The 11,004-nt window shown below is 43.4% G+C and overlaps 1 protein-coding gene across 1 annotated transcript in view; it reads left to right on the plus strand.

The window, feature by feature from the left end:
* The window catches only part of LOC146863338 (homeobox protein not2-like), a 31,200-nt gene extending 22,157 nt beyond the window's left edge, over positions 1-9,043 (plus strand). Inside the window, exon 3 of the mRNA XM_085643357.1 lies at positions 6,646-9,043. Within this exon, the coding sequence (XP_085499483.1) occupies positions 6,646-6,804 (159 nt within the window). The 3' untranslated portion in view covers positions 6,805-9,043. The remainder of the gene's footprint in view (positions 1-6,645) is intronic.
* Positions 9,044-11,004: the final 1,961 nt, after the last annotated feature.

Here is an 11,004-nt window from a genome sequence, read left to right on the forward strand (position 1 = left end):
TCAGCATAAAGACTGTCTCTATTGTCTTTATCCTAGCCACAATTCGAAAGACTGTAAGGTATGTCGTACCTTTTCATCTAAGACCCTGAAAGACCGAGAAGGGCGCCTTTTAATCTGGCTGCAAAGACTAAAGGACAAGGAAACTGTTGTGTCCTCTAAGGAAAGTGAGGGTTCTACTATCTCTTCTCACTCCTCACATAAAAGACCAAGGGTGTCATCTCCGGGCCCTTCGTCGCAGCCACCTCAAAAGAAGACGCACAAAAAGTCTTCAGAGGTCCTGGCCTTGCCTCTGCCAGGGACTGCTTCTCCTCAGGATGTGCCACATACCTTTAAGAAGCCAGTCTCCACCCCGTTGACGATGATGACCTCGTCGACGGTGGCTTCAACGATGAGGAGATCTCCATCGACGGCAGTCTAAGTTACCTCGTCGACAGCGACAATATCTACTGTTACATCCCACTCTATGACTACGTCGACGACGACCACTCCATCGTCGACGGCTGGTAAAGCTATCTCGTCGACGCTAAAAATAAAAAAATCATCGTCGTCAGTTAAGCTGCCGACGGCAGCATCGACAACGACACCATCGACGAAAGCTCCCACGTCGACGTCGACATCATCGTCAACGAGGACACCGTCGACGAGACCTTCGCCATCGACATCGTCGTCGACGAGGACACCATCGACGAAGCCTTCGTCATCGACATCGTCGTCGACGACGTCGTCGACGAAGAGACCGTCATCATCTTCGTCACCGCCGACGATGACCTCGTCGACGACGTCTCAAATGCAAATAATACCTGTTACACCGTCTGCGACTCTACCGTCGATGGGCCCGTCAACGGATATGGACTCTGATGTGCAAAGTACTTATGTGCACCTCAAAATAACTAAACGTGCACTGACTCCGGCCCTCACTTCACCCAGTAGGGTCCCAACCTTGCCTCCAGCTCAACTTTTTGACGCGGAAGACTCAGATGACGGCAGTATATTCCCTGCTGCGACAAGTCCATCGCAACTGCACGTAAAATATCAGGATATCTCTGACTATGAGGACATTGACCAAGAATATCAGGAGGTTTCACCTCAGGAATATCTGCAGCCCCCACCTTCCATGGTTTGTCTGCCTGCGTCTCTGGTCACGGATCTCCAATTCCTGATATCTGATTATAAGCAACGGTTTCCGACGCCGGCACCTTCCCCGATGCCAGTTGGGCCTCCAACACCAAGGCCACGACCGCCTCCATTGGTTTTGCAGTCAGAGGCTGTCACATCGCCACTTCGTCCCACCACAGATGACGAGGATGACGGGGAGCCTGAAGAAGGAGAGCTTCAGGATGTCCAATCTCACCAGGAAGAATGGGATGACTACATCCTTCCCTGCCCAGTTTCTCCTACCCCTACCACGGCCAACTCGCCGCCAGAGGACATTGGCGGCTTTCATAATATCATAGAGAGAGCGGCCCAGCGCTTTCAAATTCCAATGCCCTCGCACCAACAGGACTGTTTCCTTTACAATTTTAAGGAACCTTTTAAGAAGTCTGTCCGTGCAATTCCTATCATAGACTACATTTGGGAACAAGGCATAAAGATTATGCAGAATCCTTCCTCGGTCCCTCCAGTGTTACCACGGCTGGATAAAAAATATAAAGCGCCAGACACTGCTCCGGCTTGTCTCACAGGCCATCCAAAGCCGGACTCTGTCATTACCCAGGCCGCACAGAGGAGGTCAAACAACCCAGCTGCTCTGTTGACAGCTCCACCAGATAAGGAGGGTAGGCGACTGGAAAACATAGGCAAACGTTTTTCCTCGATGTCGGCTTTAACAGTGCGTGCCTCCAACGCCCTAGCACTGTTGGGACGTTACAATCGTCAGATGTGGGCGGACATTGCGCCATACTTGGCAGACTTACCAGAGGAGTCAAAAGAAGAGGCAAAGAAGATCTTGCTAGAGGGGGAAAGATCTGCCTCTGAACTTATAGACTGCGCAATGGATATTGCTTCGACCGGATTTCGACAACTAGCTGGCGCAGCGGTCCTTCGACGCCAAGGTTGGCTAAAGGCAACCTCCTTCAGGCCGGAGGAACAAACCAAAGTGCTGGATATGCCATATGATGGCCAACTTCTCTTCGGCGCACATATTGATGAGGCATTACAGGGTATTAAGAAAGATACTGATACCGCCAGAGCTTTGGGTACCTTACAATTTCGGATCCCTTCCTTTCGAGGTTCCAGAGGGAGAGGTCAAACTTCAACTAGGGGAGATTTTCAACAACGTTCTTCCTTCCCTTCCTCCCAGCAATACCGGTCGCAATACCAACAGCGACAGCAATCCTCATACCCAAAATCTTCCTTTCGTGACAAGGGAGGAAGACAAAAGGGTGCCGCTCGACGGCAATGACTTTCAACTGCAGCCGGTCTCAAACTTCTCTCCACCCTCCAAGATTGGCGGAAAAATTTCCCACTTTCTCCCAAATTGGCAAAAAATAACTACGGACCGTTGGGTCCTACAATTAGTACAATTCGGCCATTCTGTAGAATTCATACAGATCCCTCCTCAAACCCCTCCCCGCCAAATGCTTCACAAAAATCTATGTCCTTTACTCTTAGAAGTGAAGATTATGCTCCAAAAGGGAGCTATAGAGAGAGTTCCCCCAAGCCAACGGGGAAAAGGGTTTTACTCCCGTTTCTTCCTCATCCGAAAAAAGGAGAAAAAAATGGAGACGATATTGGACTTGAGGAATCTGAAAAAGTTTCTGAAAAAGCAGTCGTTTCGTATGGTCACCATTCAGGAGGTATTACATTTACTCAATGCGAATGACTACATGGTGTCGTTAGACCTGCAAGACGCCTACTTTCATATACCAATACACCGCAACCACAAAAAATTCCTACGATTCATGGTGGCGGGCAGACATTACCAGTTTCGGGTTCTGCCGTTTGGACTCAAATCGGCGCCACGCATTTTCACCAAATGTCTAGCTCCAGTGGCTGCATATCTACGCCATCATCATCATCAGGTCTTCCCATATCTAGACGACTGGCTTGTCAAGTCTCCATCTCTAGAAGGCGCGTCCAGGTCTTCCAATGCTTGTCTGAGGCTTTTCAATTCACTGGGGCTAACTCTCAATCACGACAAGTCCGTCCTTCAGCCATCTCAGCGCATGAATTTTCTGGGCGCTACACTAGACACCATACTACGGAAAGCATTCCCATCACAGGAACGCAAAGACAAACTTCAGTCGTTAGCGCTCCGGATAATGTCCAAAAAGACGCTGTCAGTGCGTCTCTTCAAATCCCTACTCGGGATGATGTCTTCTTGCATCCTATTAGTCCCGCATTGTCGTCTTCATATGCGACCCCTTCAAGAAGCACTGTCGGATCAATGGGTCCAGTGTACAGGGTCCTTCGACGACGTCATCTAGGTGACCCCTGTGATCAAAAAGGCTCTACGATGGTGGGTTTGCCCCCGGATCCTTTCTCAAGGCTTGCCTTTCTTGCTTCCTGCTGCTCCTCATATAATCACCACGGACGCCTCCTTAGAGGGCTGGGGGGCTTTCCTTCAAGAACTGCAGATAAGCGGGAAGTGGTCCCCTTCCGAGAAGGCACTTCATATCAATCTTCTAGAGCTACGCGCAGTCTATCTAGCTCTGGTGGCCTTCCTTCCAAGAATCAAAAACTCCATAGTGCTTGTCCGAACAGACAACACCACGACAATGCACTATTTGAACAAACAGGGAGGAACTCGCTCGCTAACACTCTCTCGCAAGTCGCAAAAAATTTGGAACTGGCTGCTCCGTCACAACATCTCTCTCCGAGCAGATTATGTTCCAGGCGCCCACAACGTGTTGGCAGATTCTCTGAGCAGAAGACAGGCAGCATGCCACGAGTGGGAGCTGGATCAACTAGTTCTCAGCAACATATTTGCTCAATGGGGCACCCCTCTTCTGGACCTCTTCGCCACCCAACAAAACGCCAAATGCCAACACTTTGCAGGCTGGCATCCCCAACAAGGGTCTCTGGGGAATGCCTTTTCGATCGCATGGTGCAACGTCTTTGCGTACGCCTTTCCGCCGTTTCCCCTGATTCCCAGGGTGCTACGGAAGATGAAAGCGGAGCCCTGCACTCTCATATTGATAGCTCCAGCTTGGCCACGCCAACACTGGTTCGCGGAACTTCACCTCCTTTCCCTGGAACCTCCAATCAAATTGGAGCCGTTTCCATCTCTTCTAACGCTCAACAATCAGCAAGTTCAGCATCCGAATCCGGCATCTCTCAAGTTATCAGCATGGCTCCTGAGTTCAGAGAGTTTCAGGGCTTAGACATTCCTCCAGTTTGCAGACAAATTCTAGCTCGAGCTCGAGAAGATAGTACCAACAAAACGTATTCATTAAAATGGAAGAGATTCTGTATCTGGTGCAAAACAAACAGGTTACACCCTCTTTCTTCCACCCCGGAACAAATCTTGCCGTACCTCCTGCACCTGGCAAAATCTGGTCTTGCTCATGCCTCCATTAAAGTCCACCTAGCAGCAATATCACGCTTCAGGAGATCCTCTACAGGTCTATCTTTGTGGTCTCATAGATGTATTAAGCAATTCCTTAAAGGACTGTTTAGAACACTTCCTCCAGTAAAGCCTGTACCACCGGCTTGTCATCTCAACACGGTTCTGGCTCAACTAATGAAACACCCGTTTGAGCCAATACACAGAGCAGACCTTAAGTATGTATCCTGGAAGATTGCGCTCCTGCTGGCCCTTACCTCGGCAAGGTGAGTGGGGGAACTCCAGGTGTTCTCAATCCAAGACCCGTTCCTTCAGTTCAAACAGGATAGGGTCATTCTTCGCACAAATCCGAAGTTTATTCCTAAAGTTCCATCTCAGTTCCATCTTAACGAACCTATTGTGCTACGTTCATTCTTCCCGAATCCACAAACAGTGGCGGAGAAAACTCTACATTCATTGGACATTAAGCGCTGCCTAAAGTTTTACATTGATAGAACGAAAGCATTTCGTAAGTCTAATCAACTCTTCGTAGCGTACAGTAGGCCTAGAAAAGGGCTACCGCTCACCAAACAGAGTATCTCCCGCTGGATTTCTTCAGCCATCACCTTCTGTCACCAGCAGGCAGGACGTCCACTGCGATCAACAGTTCGTGCCCATTCCACAAGGGCAATGTCTACTTCCATGGCACTGTTTGCAGGGGTGGCCATTGTGGACATTTGTAGAGCGGCCACATGGAAGACGCCGCAAACATTCACCAAGCATTACTGCCTGGACACGGAGATCATGAAGGATGCTGCAGTGGGTCAAGCGCTACGCCGTCATCTATTTCAGTAGAGGTGAGCCCTTCCTTTCATCCCACCATCCTTGCCTCTTTACGCACATTTCGCACTGTAATGTATACATTGGCTGAGACATTGTTTTCTAGTGCTTTTATCTTTCACATGGATATGTTATTATCTAGTGACTGTATATTTACTGTACCTTTCGAAATGTGCTTATTATTGCTTACTACTCTGATTCAGGCATGTGAATCTATGAAAGATACCCTAATACTGGATAGGGAACGCGTTACTTACCTGTAACTGTGGTTATCCAGTATTGGTATCTTTCATATATTCACATGCAACCCACCCACCTCCCCTGGAAGGGCTCTCTTGGATCTCTCAGTGATACAACTACTTAGCACTGTGCTTACGAAAATCTCAGGGACTAGAGCTCCTTCCAGGAAGGTTCTAGAGGGTGGTGCTAGCTGATTGGCTACTGGCCAAACTTTGGTCCGTTTTTACATAAGGACGTGGATAGCTTACTAAGCTAAGGCCTTTTGGGGCCTGTTACTATATATGTCTACTAAGACATTGCTTTGTTATTTACCGGTGACTCCCATCCCGACGACGGGGAATGATTCAGGCATGTGAATCTATGAAAGATACCAATACTGGATAACCGCAGTTACAGGTAAGTAACGCGTTTCTTCTAACTGCAACTAACTATTTGCAACCGCCAGTAGGTAATTTATATATGTGTACTTCTGAATATATACATACACATATGGTCGGGGTACTTTAGGGTGTATGTTGAGTAAAGAACAGTAAATCTATACTCTTAATGTATACTCACCTTCACAATATTGTGGTAGTCAATATTCTACTTACAATACTGTCGTAGGACGATATTTAATACTAAGTATTCTGGTAGAATCCTGTTCTGGGAGTTTTTGGTTATTTCAGATCTGGATAACACCATAAAATTCCAGCCAACTGGGAGGTTCATGGAGTCTCAATGTTAGAAACTCATTTGAGTTTTTTGGTAACAACAAACTTAGACACTTGGAAATATGCACGAGTCATTTGCAGGACACATCTACCCACCACTCACTGATAAAACACATATCCATAGGTATTCAGCTACTCGATGAAGTGAACAGTCCCAGTTTTCTCTCTTTCTCACCTACACATACAAAAATAACACGGGATTTAGGCTTGCGGAGTGCATTGCCAACAGTCAGGCTGTAAGAGCTGCTGTATACCTACAAGGTCATCAGATAGGGAGGCATAGCCATAACGCACAGCGCAAACCTTCAGAAATATACTCTCTCTACAGTACTTGTTTAGATATAACCAGTCTCAATCTTGTCCTTGCAGGTGAAAGTATGGTTCCAAAACCGACGGATTAAGTGGAGGAAGCAGAGCCTAGAGCAGAAGAAAGCAAAGCTCTCAAAGTACGGTGTACTACCACCTGCATCTGAAGACCAGTCTGAGGACAAGGACAGTGAAGATGACCACGTGGAGATTGAGCTTTGAAGAGCAATCCCTTGTGGCGTCTGGCAGCTCACTCTTGCAACGGCCGACTATCATTGGACAGTGCTGATATTTGCAGTTACCTTCCAGGCTGTGTCTGGAGTCCTACTGGGATGTGTCTTGACAACAGACGACAGCGCTCCTAAATAAATGTGCCTTAATTTATCCATAGGACCTCATGGATCAATGTCTACCATGTTTGAATAATTGGATATAACATTCAATTGGAACCCAAAATGTTTATATTGCGGGTAAGGAACCTTATCATTTCAATTGTACCCCCTGGGAGCCAGGAACCCTATTGCCTTTGATGCCAATCCAACCAGCACAGATAGGTCAATGGTAAGTAAACGATCACAGAGTAAAGCAGCGATGGCCTCTAAGTGAGGTAGAACAGTGACAGGCTTGCTTAGGAATACCATCACAACAGAGGGGAATGGAAGTCTATGCAGCATGGCAATCTCCACTCGATTTCTGTGCACTACCTGCCTTCTGGGCTCCGCAGACTACATTGCACAGACAGTACTGCAGAATTTCTTTCAGTCTCGTACAGACGTCATTGATCAAGTGTTTTCAGCCTGCTATCGACAGTAATGAAATCTGTTTTCAGACTATTATATATATTTTTTGCCCAGTTTTTCTCTCTGTGACAGACATGGCTGTCTCAGGTTTCAAGCCTGGTCCAGAAGTTATTGTTCAATGTTTCCAGAATGCTATGCAAGCTTCTACTTGATGTGTTAAGACTATTACCAATATTACTGCCCATTGTTTCAAGCTGGCCAGCGTTGTTGCCCTTTCATAATGGCTTGGCGAGACACCCTGGCTGCTGGATTTTCCAGCGATACAAATGTAACATTCTACATATTTGTTTCACGACCTTGATTTCCACGCCAAATTCACTTGGTTTTCCAATTGAAACCTGCTTCATATCTCATGACTTGCTCTGCTAAATTGGAGTGCATTGAACAGACTCAGATATGACACCAAGCAGTAACCTAGAGCTGACGTGCTCTGCCAGGAAGCTAAAAGGCCAATGGTGAAGGTGTTTGCTAGTGGTATTGAGTTCTTGATTTGGCACAAGCAGTTTTTTCACAATTTCTAGTTAAAATTCTAATTAATAAGGGTTACCAGCACTTGCTGAGGTACTTAGCTGTATGTTAAATGTCTCTCTGACCTTCTGCTCTATAGAGTTGATCGAACTTCTCAATGCAGGGGCACTGTCTCCACAAATGTCATTTTGCTGAAGGTCAGAACAGATCACTTACCAATATAGACAACATATCCTTACACCTCTTTCCATCTAATCCACGCCAAGAGGTCAGTTGGCAGTGTGTGGATACTCACAACAGTACAGCCATCACTGTGAATTTACATCAGATGTCTTTGTAACTCGTGGTTACCCAAAATTCTAAATTCACCATAAATTAGATTTTTTTTGTTTTTCGTATCATATACAGGCAGGGGAGGATATACATTATTCATCAATTCCCTTCCCACAGGCTACAGTACATGAAGCAGCTGATCTAGAGCTTGGCATGCTAAATGTCTGTCCACTGGTAAGGTTGATGTAGGTTCTCTGTTGCACTGGCAGTGGTGAAAAATCCACCGCACTTTGTATTTCTCACGATGGCGGCAGGTTTCTCTATGAAAGCAGCAGTCCCTCCTCTCATATCCTATCTTCTTTAATACATTGGGTGACCTGTTCCAGTATGTTATGAAGACTTACCTTTTTCTGAAAGTTTGCAGTCATATCTATAGAGGTCTTTAATGATGTTGACTCGCTATCTCTGTGGATCATCTACTGTGAATGGGGCGGCTGAACAGCAGCCATCTTTTGGAGTCAGCATCATATCTTGGTATAACTAATGGTGAACCAGGTCGTGGCTCTCAAGCCTACACTGGTGCAGATAATCATCTTCTAACCTTGTCCACAGGTGGCCTAGAAACACTTTGGCATATGTGTATAGAAATTTCCCTTAAGTCTCTTTGCGTATGCCCTTCCCTTGCACTAGAGGTCTCTACACTGTACTCCTCATCAACATTTGACAATGTTTGTTTTCTGCTGGACTAACTCGGTCAGAACCAATGCCGAAGAGACAGGCTGCTCCAAAAGCTCAGGATAACTTGTAGGGGCATACTTTAAAGACATTCAGACCAAATAGATTTTTATAAATGCTATATTGTTGTATGCATATTTATATTGTTCCAGTATGCCGGCTGTTTTTTAAATGTTCTATATTTATTGGCCTCTTTTTTACCTTAATAAAAATGTAGTTTATTTAAGAGAATGCTACATGTTTTATTATCATTCTTGCACTGCACTAGTTTCCCTGGTGATGCCACAGAGCAGAACTGTTGTTATATTAATTCATCAAACATATGTTATTTTATTTTTTATAAATTGGTTAATTTTGTTAGCTTGTGCATTATTCTGTTTAGTAGGAACTGGGACACAATCTTTACCCAGACGATTAATATTTTATTATTTATACGTTCATCATTTATACTATTAGCATTAATAAAATCATCAGTCATACTATCATTACCCAGACTATCATTATTAATACTCTCATCATTCATACTATCAACATTCATAAGATCATCAGTCATACTATCATTACCCAGACTATCGTTATTAATGCTCTCATCATTCATACTATCAACATTCATAAGATCATCAGTCATACTATCATTACCCAGACTATCATTATTAATGCTCTCATCATTCATACTATCAACATTCATAAGATCATCAGTCATACTATCATTACCCAGACTATCATTATTAATGCTCTCATCATTCATACTATCCACGTTCATAATATCACTATTTATACTATCAGTACCCAGATTATCATTATTAATGCTTTCATCATTCAAACTATCAACATTCATAAGATCATCAGTCATACTATCATTACCCAGACTATCATTATTAATACTCTCATCATTCATACTATCAACATTCATATGATCATCAGTCATACTATCATTACCCAGACTATCATTATCAATGCTCTCATCTTTCATACTATCAACATTTATAAGATCATCAGTCATACTATCATTACCCAGACTATCATTATTAATGCTCTCATCATTCATACTATCAACATTCATAAGATCATCAGTCATACTATCATTACCCAGACTATCATTATTAATGCTCTCATCATTCATACTATCCACATTCATAAGATCACTATTTATACTATCAGTACCCAGATTATCATTATTAATGCTCTCATCATTCATAATATCAACATTAATAAGATCATCAGTCATACTATCATTACCCAGACTATCATTATTATTACTCTCATCATTCATACTAGCAACATTCATAAGATCAGTCATACTATCAGTACTCAGACTATCATTATTAATGCTCTCATCATTCATACTATCCACATTCATAAGATCATCAGTCATACTATCATCACCCAGACTATCATTATTAATACTCTCATCATTCATACCATCCACATTCATAAGATCATTAGTCATACTATCATTACCCAGACTATCATTATTAATGCTTTCATCATTCATACTATCAACATTCATAAAATCAGTCATACTTTCATTACTCAGACTATCATAATTAATGCTCTCATCATTCATACTATCCACATTCATAAGATCATTAGTCATACTATCATTACCCAGACTATCATTATTAATACTCTCATCATTCATACCATCCACATTCATAAGATCATTAGTCATACTATCATTACCCGGACTATCATTATTAATGCTTTCATCATTCATACTATCAACATTCATAAAATCAGTCATACTATCATTACCCAGACTATCATTATTAATACTCTCATCATTCATACCATCCACGTTCATAAGATCATTAGTCATACTATCATTACCCAGACTATCATTATTAATGCTTTCATCATCAATACTATGCACATTCATAAGATCACTATTTATACTATCAGTACCCAGACTATTATTATTAATGCTCTCATCATTCATACTATCAACATTCATTAGATCGGCAGTCATTACCCAGATTATCATTACCATGCTTTCATCATTCACACAATCAACATTCATACTATCAATACCCAGACTATCATTATTCTCATCATTCAAGTTATCAATTTTCATAAGATAATCATTCTCTCAGCATTCATAAGATCATCATTCAAACTATCATAATCCAGAACTATCATTATTAAT

Source organism: Triturus cristatus, chromosome 2_2, assembly GCF_964204655.1.
Source record: "Triturus cristatus chromosome 2_2, aTriCri1.1, whole genome shotgun sequence".
NCBI lineage: Eukaryota > Metazoa > Chordata > Amphibia > Caudata > Salamandridae > Triturus > Triturus cristatus.